The sequence below is a fragment of the Peromyscus eremicus genome, chromosome 1 (assembly GCF_949786415.1).
Source record: "Peromyscus eremicus chromosome 1, PerEre_H2_v1, whole genome shotgun sequence".
NCBI classification, from domain to species: Eukaryota; Metazoa; Chordata; class Mammalia; order Rodentia; family Cricetidae; genus Peromyscus; species Peromyscus eremicus.
Window position 1 is genome coordinate 107,525,228 of NC_081416.1, and position 17,286 is coordinate 107,542,513.

Consider the following 17,286-nt stretch of genomic DNA (forward strand, 5'->3'; position numbering starts at 1 on the left):
AAGAATACATGTTGAGCAACGTTGTTGGAAAGGTTTGGTTCAGTTAAAAATAATGTTACAGTGAAAGAAACCTTGCATTTGAAGTAGGACTGGAGTCGTCTTTTGCCTAACGGCTGCTGTTTCTAGAACTTACCTGCTGTTTGGCTTTAGCAAATGACTGGCATCTTGAGTGCCGACATGTACACTGGGGATGACACCTAACAAGCGAACATCAAAGAGCCCGACACGAAGCAAGCACTCAACAATGACAGGGACTGCACCGCCTACCGCCCCCTTTAGGTATTTTTCTCTATTTGCGAAGCCATAGGGTAAAAATAGATTTTCTTTCAAACCAGCACTGAAATAGTATACCAGGCTTGCCAAGGACGAAAAGGCCCCTCCGGCGCGGCAGACAGGTCAGCTATGCGAAGCGCTGTCTTGAGACCTCCATTTGGGGGCGAGATCCACGACGGGGTGTTCCAGAGGCTGCTCTCCATAGGCGCTCGTGAGACTGAGCAAACAAAACAACACAAAATGACACAAATAACCCACCGAAAACCACTCGGCACCAGCGTCCCGCGGCGTTCCTCGGGCGAAGCCTGGAAAAAGGTGAAAGGAAGGAAGCAGGAAGTGACGCCACCACAAGGGATACGGAAGTGACCACACACCGGAAGTGTACTTGTTTCCAAGGCGACGGCTCCGCCACCACTCCCTCCAGGCTGCAGGCACTGAGACGCTGGAAAACGACTCTGAGGAGAGCGTTCCCGCGGACGGCGGCCTCCGCCACAGCCACCCGCGGGTACAGGAACTCGAAGACGGCGGCCTCCGCGCCAGCCGCCGCGCATGTGCGATCCGCGGCTCGCACGGCTACCTAGGCGCCGGGTCCAGGGAGAGGGTCGTGGAAGAGCAGGGATCCTGTCGCCTCAACCCCAGAGAAAGAAACCGCGAAGAAGGTGACCGCCGCTCCAGGATCTCCGGACGAGTAGGTGAGGACGGCGGCTTTTCCCGCAGGGACTCGAGAAGAGTCAGTGAAGACCTAGGCCAGCACCGCAGTGTCTCCCAGGAGAGAGTCAGGGGACACGATGGCCACCGGCAGAGCGGCCCATGGGTGGCTGTGAGGGGTGCCGGCGGCCAGTGCAGCAGCGACGCGGACCCCCATCCCTGCGACCCGAGGGGAGCTGTCAGCGAAGACGCCTGGGTGGGCATCCCTGAAGCCCGAGGGTCCCGAACCCCCGACTCGGGGGACAGAGGCAGTGACGGCCGCAGCGGTTCTTGTGAAGGAGCAAGTGTCGATGGCAGTCACCGCCCCAGTAGTTCTTGTGGAGGAGTAAGTGATGACCGGGGCTATGAGGCCAGCAACTCCTCCAGGGTGAGCATCAGCGAAGACGCCAGCCGCCGCCTCAGTGGCTTCTGGGAGAGAGACAGCGGAGAAGATTCCCACTTCAGGGGCTCTTGGGAGAGAAGGGAGGATCGTGGGCCCCGCGCCAGCGACGAGGAAACCAGTAGCTGCAGCAGCAGTGACCCGTGCGTGGGAGCAAGTGAAGACCGGCGCAGCAGCAGGGGCCTGGGCTCCACTCCTCCCCAGAGTCCAAGTCCGAGGGCGAAGGACCGGACCATGCCTGGTGTGTCCAATTCAGGCCCCTCCAAGTCCTCTAGGGAGACTGCAGACTCATGTGAGTCACATTCTTCTGTTGTCATCCCTCGTCTAGGCCACGGCACCTTTCCTACTTCAGGGGGCATCACTTTCCTTTGCCCTTTATTTTCACCGATTCCCTACATTCCCTTATTGAGCCTTCCCTTTTATATCTACATCATTTGTCTGTCGGACATCTTACTCAGCTCAAACATCATTTGTTAAATATTATGGATATTTGTAAGTTCTTTTCTGCGGTAATTTAGATCTATCCGTTTTTCTAATTTTCATTCTGTTGGAGCTCCATTTATGGCCTTTTCTTTTTCCTCCTCCTTTTGGTGAGGATGGGTGTTGTGTGGTAAAACTTTTCCTGGGGATACACAACACACATGTCTACTCACCCCAGAGAGGGATCCCACAACAGACCAAAGGACTGGATAACACCAAACTCCAACTTGGTGAACTAATGAGTTTTTCTGGGTTACTTACAGGAATATGGGGGAGAAGTTACAGGAGCAGAAATGACTCAAAGACAGATGCATCACCAAGGCCCACCCAGCACCGGTGACAGCTCACAAAAGCTGGGAAACCTGGAGCACACTGCACAGTCTGCAGGCAGCTCAACAGGTTGAGAGTGTCATTTCCAAGAAACTCTGGTCTGAACCTCTTCCAGGCCGCTGGTCTCAGACAGAGTCTTTGCAGTTTTTTTTTCCTCTTAGGTCTTTTTGCAGCTCAGCTTCCTTTGGTCTGAGAGGGACTCTCAGCTTTTATTGTTTCTTCTATCAGGGAGAGGCCTAGTGAGTCTGGTCAGTTTCAGGGACTTCCCAAAGCTATTTTGAGTTGTGTACCTTCCTGCTCAAGGAGCTTCCTGTAGGATGGAATCTTTCAGTCCTTTCACTTCTTCCTCATTTTATTATGTTCTTTCTGTATTCTCTTTCCTATGAGCTTTGAGCCTTAGAAGAGTTGACTGTTAGATGTTTACCTCTGATTAAGAAATAGGTCACCATGCCACAGTAACAGTTGCCTGTTGAGCTTTACCAGTGGTTACGAGTTGAGGCTGACAACAACAGTGATCTATGGGCATAAACAGGTGTTTACAGGGCAGTTTGACGAGAACATCATATCCATCTAGAAAAGCCAAAATTTCCTCTGAACCTTAACTGTTTTTAGAGCATCTCCATGTCCCTCTTCAAGCAGCAGGTTTGCTGTCCCATACAATGTGGACAGACTGCAGTCCTAGGGTTTCTCCCACAGACACTCTATCCTGATGGCTCAGCCATAGTTGCAGTACTGCCTATTGCCAGAACCATGTGGCTGCTGTCAGAGCACAAAGGCACACTAACGTACACATATAGGAAAGGACAACTCCATGTGTTTTTCCTCTGCAGATGCTCATCCACCCAGGTTTCTCAATCTTAGTTGCATTCCTTGGTACCCATAGCCGGGATCATATACTCACTCTTCTCCAACTCATCTTTGTTCTGTTGTGTTCTTGTTCAGGTGCCAGTTCTTTGCAGCTCGGCTTCTTTTTGTCTGAGAAGGATGTCCCTTTATGGTGGATTGTGATTGGGACATGTAAACTGAAATAAATCCTTTCCTCCCCAGGTCGCTTTTGCTTATGGTATTTCATCACAGTAATAGGAACCCTAACTATGATACTGAGCCTGGGCAAGTCATCAGAATTATCATTTAAGTGTTTCTAGCAGGTTATGACTTCTAGCAATATTTGTAAGCTGAACTCAATTATATTTCTCTGTATATGCTTCTTTCTCTAGATTTAGGATGCCAGTTTTTTCTGAGACTTAGTTCTTCCTTCCTTCCTTCCTTCCTTCCTTCCTTCCTTCCTTCCTTCCTTCCTTCCTTCCTCCCTCCCTCCCTCCCTCCCTCCCTCCCTCCCTCCCTCCCTTCCTTCTTTTTCTTTTTTTGAGACAGTATCTCACTATGTAGCCTTGGCTGGTTTGGACTCACTATGTAGACCAATCTGGCCTTAAAATTATAGAGATCTGCCTGCCTTTGCCTCCTAAGTGTTGAGATTAAAGGCACTCACCACCATGGCTGTGTTTAATTTTTGATATATTCAGTTCCTTTGTTGGAAGGGTGGTGGGTCAGTGGTCATGCTGTATAGCTCAGAACTAGAACCTGAAGTCTGATTAAGATATACTTAGTTGGTTTCAATTTTTAGTTTATATAAACAGTGCTTAGTGATTGTTTCATGTAGGTCTTATTCTTGAGATGTATACCAGGGCAACTGGGATCTCTCATGTTTCAAGGTGGTATGCTTATATTAGCTATTATCTTTCCTTAGTCACAAAACTGTCTATCTTATCTGTCTCCAACACATATATACATAAACTTTTTTTTTTCTGGAAACATGGCTGTTTGTGTGATTTGTTGTTGTTTTTTTTTGTTATGTTTTAGACTACTCTAGTTCAGAATAGTCTAAATTTTGTAGTACATTTTCCAGAAAGCTAAAGGGATGTGCTTTCTCTTGGTTCATTGCTCTAGTCTTTTTTTTTTTTTTTTGTTTTTTTTGTTTTTTTTGTTTTTCGAGACAGGGATTCTCTGTGTAGCTTTGTGCCTTTCCTGGAACTCACTAACTCACTTGGTAGCCCAGGCTGGCCTCGAACTCACAGAGATCCGCCTGGCTCTGCCTCCCAAGTGCTGGGATTAAAGGCATGCGCCACCACCGCCCGGCGCTCTAGTCTTTTTTTCCACAGTTCTGTAATTTATTTGAAGAAATTTGATTTTTCAGTAGGTTCCAGGAAGAAGGTGCATTTTGGCAGTATACATGATGCAGTACGGGCTGGAGATGTCAAGCAGCTTTCAGACATAGTGGGACGTGGAGCCAACCTTAATGAAGTGGATGTTCTCCATCAGTTTACCCCTTTACATTGGGCAGCGCATTCTGGAAGTTTGGAGGTAAGAATCTATAACTACTGTTAAACTAAAATAAATTGATAATGATAGTTTTATAAATTTAGTATACAGGGATAAGGCTTCATGCTTGACACTCAAAATAATCTTTTCAGTTCAATCTGTTATTTGAGTGATCTTAAGTAGGGCTTCCTAACAAATTATCTGAAAATGCAGTGTTGTGAAGTAGCCATTTTTAATGCTCATGAGTGAACTAAGAGGTTGAATTGCAGTGACAGCTTGTCTTTGGTCCATAATGTCTGGGAATGTTTAGTTAGAAGGCTGGAAGACCACAGCTGGGGATATAGCTCAATGATAGAGTACCTGTCCCCCGGTACATGAGACCCTAGGTTCAATCTCCAGTACTGAACTAGTGTGCTGAGGCTGGACTCTCCTGAAGCCTCATTCACTCAGATAGCTAGTGGTTGATGCGGGATATAGACTGAGTACTTTATTTCCAAGTAGGTGTTTTGCTGAGTTCTTTCCTGGAGCTAGTTTGTACTTCTTTACAATATGGTGACTAGGTTCTAAAGACAAGCAGAGAGGCTAACTTGTAGAGCATGACAATGAACCCATGCTCATGTTTTGCATAAAATTTAAAGTTCCAAAGAACACTTCTTAGGCATCATTCCTCTCCAGAAAGTTAAGTATTGCACAGGGTGGGCATTTATCAGTCTTTTGATTACTGGACTTCAATACTTTGATAGCTGGACCTTTGTAGTGAGCCTCAGGAGGAGGAAGTGGCCAAATAAGGGACTAGACCTTGGCAGCTAGCTTTAGGAATGTAATCTAACGGGTTTTAGCAAGGCAGAGGGAATGGAGTAGAAGGGCAAGGCCTACCAGAGCCATGTTTGCCATGCTCAGGCTGGCTAGTGCCCCTTCAGTACCCATTCAGCCTCATTGATTACTTTCATTTATTCATTTTTAAAGGTTTTAAAAGATATTTTATTTATTTATGTTTTAGACAAGGTCTCACTGTATAGCCTTGGCTGTCCTGGAACTTCCTATGTAGTCCAAGCTGGCCTCAGACTCGGAGATCTACCTGCCTCTGCCTCCTGAGTGCTGGGAATAAAGGACTGAAATCATGACACACTATTTCTGATACTGGTTTTCCCAAGTTGTTGGCTACTGAGGTTGGGATTTTTCTCTACAATATGCTTGAGCCTAGTGTTCACTTTGTTCCCTTCTAAATAAAATGACCCTCTGGTAGGAAAATGGAACTATATAACCAAGTAGATCTGCACTATGAAGCTATGGGTAGGGAAAGCTCCAGGTAGAAACAAGCCCTTTCCTTTTCTTACTGAAATATAGTAGCTTTTCTTTCTGTTTCTTTTAAAAATATTTCTATTTATGTGTATGTATGCATGTGTGGATAGTGTGCAGTCTTGTATAATATTAGAGGGACCAGCCTTAATATTATACATCCCAGGGGCTCAGGAGAGAGAACTACTAATGGCGAGGACTGTTTTCAGGAAATTGAATCTCAGCACACCGAGCTCTGTAGTCCACTTGTTTAATTCCTCTGGCATAACATCCTTTATACACACATAGTTTCAGTTCTGTTCTCGTGCCTAGCTCCTTTCTTGCCTGATTTCTCTCTACACTTATCTAAGTTCTATCTTAATTCTCTCGTCTTAATTCTGCCTCATCTAGGTCCTTTTCAGCTTGTTCTTACCCAGCTAGGACTTCCCCATCTGACTCTTCCTCATCTTCCATCTCATTCCTCCATTACTCTCTTCTAGCCCTTCAACCTAGTTCTTCCCCATCTCAGTTTGTTCCTCTCAAGTTCTTACCCATCTAGTTCTTCCATTCTCTTTTCTCTTCTCCATCTCTCGTGCCCTGGAAGTCCTGGTATATAAAGCCAGGCTTCCAAGGTCAAACAGAGGGGTGATAAGAATCACACTAAGAGGCGATAACCATTAATTATCATTTGCAACCCCAAAGGGAAGTGACCAATGGGAAAATGAATTAACTAAAGGCTAAATTCAGGTAATATCTAAGGAGAGGGAATCTTATGTGCTCAACTATAATCTTAAACGTGATTAGTAGAAAATGTTAAGAATCTATAAATTGCTAGGTCAATGGGAGAAAATAAAACTTGTCTTTTTTTTTCCTGTGGTTCCTATCTGTCCAAGATATCTGCCGTTTTTTCTGCAGGGTGGGGGAAAGTGTGCTCAGTCGCTAGGCAACCTGTGTACAGCTAGATGCCTCTGGTGATAGTTAAAGGGAGATCTGGAACTGGCAGTAAGGTTTGGGAAAGGAGGAAGTAAAGCTTAATTGGCACATCCACCAGGCCTTCTCAAACAGGTAGCCTGGATGGTTAAGTCTGTTCTTAGAGAGTACAGAGGTATCTCTGCTAAGGTACTTTCCTCCATCTGGGGATGGACCTGGCGGGATGCTGCCAATGATGATAATTACAGGGAGGCTTGAACTGGGGTTCTGGCTGAGCATAGCTGTCAGTGCAGAGGATTATCTAAATATTCCTAGAAGTGGTTAGATAAGGAGTTAAAGGTCTATAATGTTAGTAAGGCTGTAATAAAGGAGGGTCCGAGCTAAATTGTGTAAAGCTATTACTGAACATCCACCTGACCTAGACGGTGTCTCTTTGTGGAATTTACCATAAATCAGGAGACTTTCATGTGGACTGTTATTACTGCTAGTCCTTGAAAGTGGCTAAGGGAGATACTTGATTCCAGAGAAAGCCTTTCCTGAGGCTGTTCTCCAAATACCTGGAATGTGTATGTCCAGAGAGTGATCAGTCCACACTGTTAGCCCTTCTTAGGGAAAAGTCAATTGGAAAAACTATGAAGGCACACATGATTTTCATAACAGAATACAGCTGATATATAACAAGCCAAGTAACACCAAAAGCTCCTTGGAATTTGGCTTCCTCTAGAGGAAATCCTTGATCCCTCCAGGTAGTGACTTTGCCGTAACCAGCTGAGTTCTTATGATATATTCCTGTGGCCCGCAGCAGTGCACATGTGTGCATGTGCCTGAGGAGACCAGAAGAGGTCTCCCGGAACTGGAGTTCTAGGCAGGTGTGAGCCACCCAGCATGGGTACTGAGGACTGAACCCAGTCCATTTTTCTTTTTTCTAATAATTACTATTTTTTAGATTGATTTTATTTTAAGTGTGTAGGTACTTTGCCTGCATGTATGTCTGTGTATGATGTGTGTGCCTGGTGCCTACAGAGGTCAGAAGAGAGCATTAGATTCCTTAGTATTGGAACTGTGGATGGCTGTGAACCATCATGTGTATGCTGGGAATTGAACTCGGGTTCTTGCAAGAGCAATCAGTACTCTTAATCACTGAGCCATCTCTCCAGCCCCAAATAACATTTTTATTAGTTGTCCTAACTGGACCTTCATGTGAAATGAATGTGAACCTTGATCCATACTAGGCTCCATATAGAATTTATCCAAAATAGATCATAACTAAATATAAAACTTGTAAGATTTATATAAAAGCAGGACAGAACCTTTACAAACCATATCCTCGACTAGAAATCATATCCAGTTTAAATAAGGAACACTTAGAACTGAACAGTAAGAAAATAAATGTGCAAAAGTTATTAGACATTTTCTCAGAGAGAATGTGTGGCTGGACAGCAATTGAGCCTCCCAAGAAGTTCAACATCATTAGCCATTAGAGAAATGCAAATTAAAATTACAGTGAGAAGCTACATATACATAGTAACAGTGAAAGAGAAAGTGAAAAATCCCCAAATGACAATACCTTGGCCAAGAATGTGGAGAACCAGAAACACTCATGCATGGTGAGACGTTAAAATAAAATAGACACTCTGGCAGACATTTGGGTACTTTGTTATGATGTAAAACATACATTATTCCTATGTAACAGCACTTTTATTACATATTTATTCAAGAGAAATGCTAAAGCAGCATGTGAGTGTTTATAGTGGCTTTAATTTCAAGGAGCTAAACAGTGCTTACACATAGTCGTTTCTCCACAAATATTCGTCGAATAAATGATGGTTAGTCAGGTTGCGCTCCTTTAAAAAGTGGACTAGGAAGAGAGCTCAGCAAGTAAAGGTGCCTGTTGCCAAACTTGACAACCTGAGTTTGACCCCTGGAACCCACATGGTGGAAGGAAAGAGCTAGTTCTCACAAGTTGTCCTTTGACTTCCATATGTAGGCATGTGTGAATCATGCAGACAAGATAATGAATAAATATAATAAAAAGCTATAAAAAGAGGGCAGTGTCCCAAACATCCAAGCTTATTTAAATAAACATTTAAAAAAAATGACAAAATTTTTTGTTGGTCATTAATTTTGGTGGCAGACAAATGATGCCTAAATGATAAGTCTTTTAGTAAATTGCAGGTTATGAGGGATGTGGAAATGAGTCAAAGATAGTCAATTCTTTTAAAAGGAAAAGTGCTTCTTAGAAGTAGAATGTGCGAAGTTAAGTATTTAAAGATTAAACACCAGATGCTGCACAGACCTCTAGGTGCAGTAGTAAGGTGAGATGTAGGTTAGTTTAAAAACCCTCAGGTTTTAGTTCACTGACTGCTCTTCTTTTTTTAAAAACCCCTGTTATAGGTATTTTAGAGATACTATCAAAGTAACAGTGTTTGTTTCGATACAGAAGTTTCTGGGCCCATTTAAAAATTTGTAGTAGAAGTTAGGCATAGTGTTAAGTGCTAGTTATGTACTCCCAGCTACGCAGAAGAATAAGGCAGGGAATCGTTTGAATCCAGGAGTTCAAGGCCATCTTGGACAACATTGCAAGATCACAACTCTTAAAAAAAAAAGATTTATTTTAATTAGGTATATGAGTGTGTGTCCCTGTGTGTGTGTGCGAGAGAGTGCATGTGAGTGCAGGTGCTGAGGCCAGAAGAGGGTGTTGGATTCTCCTGGAGATGGAGTTAGAGGTGGTTGGGAGCTACCTGACATTGGTGGTGGGAACTGAACTCCTGTCTCTAGGAAGAGCAGCAAGTACTGTTGAGCCATCTTTCTAGCTCTAGAAGAGAAGAACAAAAAAGAAAATTATAACTGCACATTGGCAGCTCTTGAGGAAACTTACTCACAGATTGGTTTTGTTTGGCATGTACAAAATTAGCCAAGTGGTGTATTTATTGGACCAGCATTTATTTCATTCACAGCAAGAAATGTCTATAATTTAGTATCAAGTGTACCTGGTAGACAAGGAATATAGCTTCCAGTTTGCTATAATTTCTATTACTTTCTCTTACCTGACAGTGAAGCCAAATATTGGTTGCTGTGCCACTGTGTTTGTGCTTTTAATTTTCTTTCTTTCTTTTTTTTTTTTTGTTTTTTGTTTTTTGGTTTTTTTTCAAGACAGGATTTCTCTGTGTAGTTTTGGTGCCTGTCCTGGATCTCGCTCTGTAGACCAGGCTGGCCTTGAACGAACTCACAGAGATCTGCCTGGCTCTGCCTTCTGAGTGCTGGGATTAAGGTGTGTGCCACCACTGCCCGGTGCTTTTGATTTTCTTACACTGGGTTTACACTCATCTATGTTGTTTTTCATGTTATAGTGGGAATCTCATGAAAGACTAAATTTAAAAGTTATAATTTAAAAATATAAAAATACTAAAAGTATCTAACATACCACCCATTAATGCTGTTATTCTCTTAGTGCCTTCACTGGCTACTCTGGCAGGGTGCTGATACCACACAGAAAACTGCAAGAGGATGGACAGCAGCTCACATAGCTGCAATCCGGGGTCAGGATGCCTGTATGCAGGTAATGATTTTGGTTACTGTTTTTTTTTTTTTTTTCCCTTTTAGTTCAGTGAGTTCAGTTACTTTATCATAGCTCTGTTGGATTTTACTCTTATTCTCTTTGATCCAACATGTGCAGTTATATGCTGTAAAGAAGGAATGATGGACAACAGCTAGCCACATCGATGATATGTAGCTGTAGATTCTTTAGTCTCTGAAGTAATTGGGTTGTTTTGAGTGCTATCACACTCATGACCAGAGAATCTTGTTTGTGGTTTGCTGCTGTGGTGCAGATGTTTGTATTGTATAAATCTGTTCAAATCTTAGCTCTCGAAGTTATGGGTGTTAACTTGAGAAGGTAGGCAGTAAGAGGAAAGAGAAAATACAATAGTAACTTTTTGGGAAGTTAGGTCAAGTGAAGCTTTGCTGGATGTGTTCCTTCCAACAAGCTTTAGCTCAAGCCACTCCTTGCACCCCAATTCTCTTTTCTGCCCTACAGTGGTCTCTTCCTTCTTAGACTTTTTATGTTGTGTATTTTGGTGCTGTGCTGTGGGCTTGCTCTTCATCAAGGCCTTCTTTATGTAGTTGATTATGTATCCTTACAAATGTCCTGATTCCCTAGGTTTACAAGGTTTATTATTATTGTTATAATCCTTAAAACACAGTAAGTACCCAGTATATCATTTATGACTGTTATTGGCTGGTTAGATTAGACAAGGTCATGAAGATTATTCTCTTTTAAAGCCCTTGGTAGGAATTATGACTGAGTAATCCTTTGCTAAGGTATTGGTAAATAAAGGCTGATTAAAAATGGAAATGCTGAGTGAGAAAAAAATAAAAAAATATTGACTAGGAGGGAGTTGGGAGTGTAGCTGCATGATACAATGCAGGGGTAGCATGGTCAAGGCTCTGGGTCTAATCCTCAGTGCCAAAAAAAAAAAAGGAAAAGGTACTGAAAGTTCATTTGTAAAAATAGATTTTAATCTTTGGAGCTGTTGTAGGGTCAGCAAAATTGAGCAGAAGATACACAGATTTCGATTGTTAGATTGACTTTCCAGCCGGTGGCTCTCTAGTGGTACAGCATAATTACCTGACACCCATAATTTACACTGGGGTTCACTCTTGGTATTGTACATACTGTGCATTTGGACAAATTTATAAGGACACAGTTCTTGGCTTCTTTGCTTATTTTAGTGATAATGTCTTGATGTATAAGACAAGCTGGGCTTGAACTTGTGATCCTCCTTCCTCAGCCTCCCAAGTTCTAGGATTATAGGCACCAACATACCTGATGATCACTAATTTTTTTCATTCTTCTCTCATACATTACATCCTGACTGCAGTTTTCCTTCCCTCCCCTCCCCTAGTCTCTACCCTACCTCCCCTCTTATCCAGCCCTCCCCGCTCCCCCTGCCACCTCCCCTCAGACAAGAGCTGTCCTCCCAGGAATATTAATCAAACATGGCATAACAAGCTACAAGATGAGGCACATCAAGGCTGGACAAGGCAACACAGTAGGAGGAAAAGGGCCCCATAAGTAGGCAAAAGAGTCAGAGACAGCCCACCCCCCAAGGCTCCCTGATCTCTTCTAGCTCCCAAGAATCCTGGTCAAGTTGATTATGGATCACTAATTTCCTTTAGTGCTGGGTATTTTATTGTCTGAATGTTTGTTAATGTTCACCAACTCAAGGATATTTTTGTTGTTTCCAGTCCTGACAATATGAATAAAGCTTATAAATATTCACTTTAAGATTTTCATTGAGCTGGGTGGTGGTGGCACATGCCTTTAATCCCAGCACTCGGGAGGCAGAGGCAGGCAGATAGATCTCTGTGAGTTCAAGGCCAGCCTGGTCTACAAAGCAAGTTCCAGGAAAGGCACAAAGCTACACAGAGAAACCCTGTCTTGAAAAACAAAAACTAAAAACAAAAAAAAAACAAAAAAAAAAAAAAAAAGATTTTCATTGAGCCTAAGTTTTCTATTTTATTATTAGGTATTTACCTAAATACCAAGGAGTGTGTGATTGTTGGGTTATGGTTATGCTAAGCTAAGGTTATGCTTAGCTTCCTAAGAGACACACCCCACTGTCTTTCAGAGTACTCAGCCTCTGGTTCCTCAGCCTTGCCAGCTTTTGTGTTGTCAGGGTTCTGGAGTTGGGCCATTCTAAAAAGTAGATAGTAGCATTTTATTGTTTATATTTGCATTTCTCTGGTGACCTTTGATGTGGAGTAGCTTTTCATATGGTTATCATCTTTGGTCAGTGTCTGCTCTGAACTTTTTTTGGTATTATAGGAGAGTGGTCTCAGGGTCTGCTGCAAGTTAAGGAGTTTACCACTGAGCTACATTTACAACTCTGAACAATGTTAAAATTGAACTTTTTTCTTATTGTTTAAGAATTTGTTTTGTATCTTGGGTAATAGTCCTTTATCGAATATGTCTTTAACAAATATTTTCTCTGTATGTGAACTATCTTTTTTATTCTCTTTCCAGTGTCTTTTTAGAGTAGTGGTGTTTAATTTCGATGAAGCCTAGTTTATTAGTTCTTTCTTTCATGGATTGTACATTTGGTATTGTATCTAAAAAACTATAGCCCAGCCCCCAGTCATTTAGATTTTTCCTCTAAGGGGTGTTACAGTTTTGTGTTTTCTATGTGTGATCTATTTTAAGTTAGTTTCTTTCTTTCTTTCTTTCTCTCTCTCTCTCTCTCTCTCTCTCTCTCTCTCTCTCTCTCTCTCTCTCTTATTGAGACAAGGTCTCTCTACATAGCCCTGACTGTCCTGGAACTCACTGTGTAGACCAGGCTTGCACCAAACTCACGAAGATCTTCCTGCTTCTGCCTCCCAAGTGCTAAGATTAAAGGTATGTGCCGCCATACCTGGCCAAATTATTATTTTTTTCAATGTTTGTAAGATTTGTGCTTAGTTTAATATTTTTACATGTGACTACTCAATTGTTTTAGCACCTGTATATTGAAAAGACAATCTTTTCTTCATTGTATTTACTGTCTTTTCTCCTTTGCCAGAGTTTAGTTGACTGTTTACGTAGGTCTATCTCTAGGTGCTCTCTTCAGTTTCCTTCAGTTCCTTGCAAAAATATCTGTTTGTTCTTTGGTCAGTATCAGTTTGTCTTGATTTCTGAAATGAGTCTTGAAGTTGGGTAATGTCGGTCCTCCAACTTTGTTCTTCTTTTTTAATATTGTCTTGATTATTCTGGGTCTTTTGCTTCTTTATAAATTTTAAAATCTGTTTCTTGATATCCAGAAAACACATCACTGGGTTTTGATTGGGACTGATAGATTTGTCAAATTAATTCTTTGTCTGTTATATAGGAAGAAATACTATAGTCTATGACCTGTGTGGAAATTGGCTCAGTTGCACATTTGGATGAAACCATCTTAGAAGATTGACTGGGAACCTAGAGCTAGCCAATTAAGGTCCTGCAGGCAGTGTTAAAGAAGACCTCAACCCCTTCTTAGGGTTACCTAAGGAATGTATCATATTTTGCCTGTAGGTCATATATAGTAGTTTTGTTATAGATAAATTAATTGCGTACCTTTACTCTGTATCAGAACTCATAGTTTAACACCTATACTCATGCATGCCTATTCCCATTTCTCTGTTTGTAGGCTCTTATAATCAATGGAGCCAACCTGGCAGCTCAAGATGATCGTGGATGCACCCCTATACACCTCGCTGCCACTCATGGACACTCGTTTACTTTACAAGTAATGCTGCGAAGTGGAGTGGTGAGGGACTCCTTAATTAGTGGTGGGGTGTGATCATGTAGATGGACTAGGTTTGGTAGTCTGGTTATCTCGTCCTGACTTTAAAATCCTTCCTATGACTTGGAGGAAGTAATTTTTTTCCTTTAGCTTTCCCATCTTTAAACATGGATGCAGTAATTGAGACAAATATTCCCCTGCCTCTCACCCAAATGAACAGTAATACAAAATATTTCAGAGGTTTTGTGTTTGGCTGCTGGTTCAGAGCTTAACTGGGAAGATTCTGAAGCTTTTAAACAAATCTTTACCAGGTAATTATGTCTTTATGAATTTGTGTATATCTACAAAATGCTTTAAAAAACCTCTTTATTTCATATACCAGTTTAGGAAGTGATTTATTTCTCCAGGTTTTAATTTATTTATTCTAATGTTTATTATTTTTTTAAAAATATTTTTAAACTGACCAGGTGGCAGTGGTACACACCTTTAATCCTAGCACTTGGGAGGCAGAGCCAAGTAGATCTCTGTGAGTTTGAGGCCAGCCTGGTCTACAGAGCAAGATCTAGAATAGGCCAAAACTACACAGAGAAACCCTGTCTTAAAAAACCAAAAAACAAAACAAAACAAAACAAAAAAAACTATGTGTATGTGCTTGTAGGTATGTGTATATGAGTACAGGTGCCTGCAGAGGCCAGAGGCCTCAGATTCTCACTGGAATAGTTAGAGGCTAATGTTAGCCTACTGATGTGGTTGCTCAGAACCAAACACAGGTCCTCTCCATGTTTAACTGCTGAGCCACCTCTTTGGTTCCCTAGTATTTATTTTTGATAGCACTCAGTGGTTGTCTAATTTTTTTTAAAGAACAGAGCTTCTACTGAGTATGATGGCTCATGCCTGTAATCTCAGTATTTGGGAGGTTGAGACAAGAGGAGTGCAAGCCTGAGGCCACCTCCCCCACCAGAAAGAGAGAGGTGAGGGAAGAAGCACACTGCCAATATAGAAGACACTATAGTAAGAGTCTTTTCCAGGAAGTAAAAACATTAAACATTTTTTCTTTTGGTTAATTCTTTGTTGTCAAAGATAAGGCATCATTACCTATCCCATCCTTTTTATTTTATAGAGTAGAACTGTGAAACAATTACTTTTAGTTTCTTTGAAAACATTGTTTTATGTGACTAGTAGTTTTCTTTTTTTTTTAAGAAGGCTGTTTTATAACAGTTCACTGAAAATTTCATTGCTTATGTGTTCAGATCAGTGGGTGCAGTCAAGTTTTTATTATATTAAATGTTTGCTGTATAATTTTAAGAATAGCTTCTAATTTTCAGTTGCAGAATCAGGCTTCTAGATTTACTGCTTTTCTTACAAAATGGCAAGAAACTGAGCTCTTGTGAATTTTGCCTCTAGGATCCCAGTGTGACTGACAAAAGAGAGTGGAGACCTGTGCATTATGCAGCATTTCATGGGCGCCTGGGCTGTTTGCAGCTTCTTGTCAAGTGGGGGTGTGGCATAGAAGATGTGGACTACAATGGAAACCTTCCAGGTATTGAACTAAAGCAAACATTTTAGTTTTTCATTGATAAAATATTGAAATGCTTGATCATATTTAAGAAATTTAAACTGTCCCATCATTCTGTAATTTCCTCATGACGCTAAAATAGTAGATCAGCTGATATGAACATCACATCTGTGTTATATACCCTTCGTGATTTCTTTTCTAGAGCTGTCCCAGCAGTAGAGAAACTGGCTCTTCTTTCTCTTTTGCCTCTCCCTCCCCTGCTTCCTCAGTATTCATGTGGGATCCAGCTGTGAGGGCCTTAACAAGTTCAGCAGGTGCCTGGTCACTGGGCTATATCCCCCAGGGTTAGTGCTTTTTTTTTTTTTTTTTTTTTTTTTTTAAACTTCCTACCTCTCTGCCACTCTGACAACTCTTTTACTATTTAGGTAGTAAGAGGACAGACTTATGTAGCTAAAGTTTTCCTGCCTGGTCCACGGTCAGGGCAAATCTCTCTCACCTGCCAGTCCCACAGCCGTCAGACCCAACCAAGTAAACACAGAGACTTATATTGCTTACAAACTGTATGGCCGTGGCAGGCTTCTTGCTAACTGTTCTTACAGCTTAAATTAATCCATTTCTATAAATCTATACCTTGCCACATGGCTCGTGGCTTACCGGCATCTTCACATGCTGTTTGTCATTGTGGCAGCTGGCAGTGTCTCTCTGACTCAGCCTTCCACTTCCCAGCTTTATTCTCCTCCTTGTCCCACCTATACTTCCTGCCTGGCCACTGGCCAATCAGTGTTTTATTTATTGACCAATCAGAGCAACACATTTGCCATACAGAACATCCCACAGCACACATATGTATGAGCTGCTTTGTTAATTGCAGTTTAAGTTTAACTTAAAGCAAACTAGCTAGTTATACATAGATTCTAAACACCCTATCTTCTCCATGAAGTGGTACTGAAATTCAGAAGACAGAGCACAGAGATAGGAGTAAAAATGATTCTTGAGGGCTGGAGAGATGGCGTGGGCAGTTAAAATAACTCACTGCTCTTCCAGAGGATCTTAGTTTAATTCCCAGCATCTACATCAGGTGGTTCACAACTGCCTGTACCTCCATCTCCAGGGGATCTGATACCCTCTTCTGGACTCTGTGAGGTCATCGGCACTTACCTGTGCACTTATCCACACATACACTCATGTGTATGCATGATTTTAAAAAGAAATCCTTCAATTATACCTTAAAGGAATCTTAAGCACTCATATGAAGAGTAAATCTAGACAGATAATATGAGCAAGTCTGATCCAGTTGCTTTGCTGTTTAGACCATCTCTGGATCCCTGTGGATCCATGATTGTTTGTGTTTAGACCATCTCTGGATCCCAGTGGGTCCGTGATTGTTTGCCTTGGTATGCTGGATGCTGTTTTCTCTTTCCCTGTCTTGTCTGCCTTCTCACCTTTACACTATACTACTATCCCAGGCTTTCTTTATGAAGTATACTTTTAGCATTCTTTTTGTGAAGGCTTGGTTGCTATGAATACATTTTTCTTTAATATGTGAAAGTGATCTTACTTTGCTCTCATCATTTTTTTTTTTTTTTGTCAGAGCTGAGGACTGAACCCAGGGCCTTGCGCTTGCTAGGCAAGTGCTCTACCACTGAGCTAAATCCCCAACCCCAGCTCTCATCATTTTAAAACTTATTCTTTTGTTCAATTAAATCTGTCTGTCTCTGTCTCTGCCTCTGCCTCTGCCTCTCTCTCTCTCTCTCTCTCTCTCTCTCTCTCTCTCTCTCTCTCTGTCTCTGTGTGTGTGTGTGTGTGTGTGTGTGTGT

The 17,286-nt window shown here is 41.9% G+C and overlaps 1 protein-coding gene across 5 annotated transcripts in view; it reads left to right on the forward strand.

Annotated features, from left to right (window-relative positions):
• The first annotated feature begins 658 nt into the window (after positions 1–658).
• Ankrd42 (ankyrin repeat domain 42) overlaps positions 659–17,286 on the forward strand; it is a 46,564-nt gene continuing 29,936 nt past the window's right edge. For 3 of the 5 annotated variants that reach the window (XM_059271341.1, XM_059271357.1, XM_059271378.1), the window contains exons 1-5: positions 659–1,652; positions 4,365–4,531; positions 10,149–10,256; positions 13,858–13,977; positions 15,358–15,493. In XM_059271341.1, the coding sequence (XP_059127324.1) occupies positions 1,595–1,652; positions 4,365–4,531; positions 10,149–10,256; positions 13,858–13,977; positions 15,358–15,493 (589 nt within the window). In that variant the 5' untranslated portion in view covers positions 659–1,594. The remainder of the gene's footprint in view (positions 1,653–4,364; positions 4,532–10,148; positions 10,257–13,857; positions 13,978–15,357; positions 15,494–17,286) is intronic. The other 2 variants (XM_059271367.1, XM_059271348.1) reach the window with 2 other exon arrangements.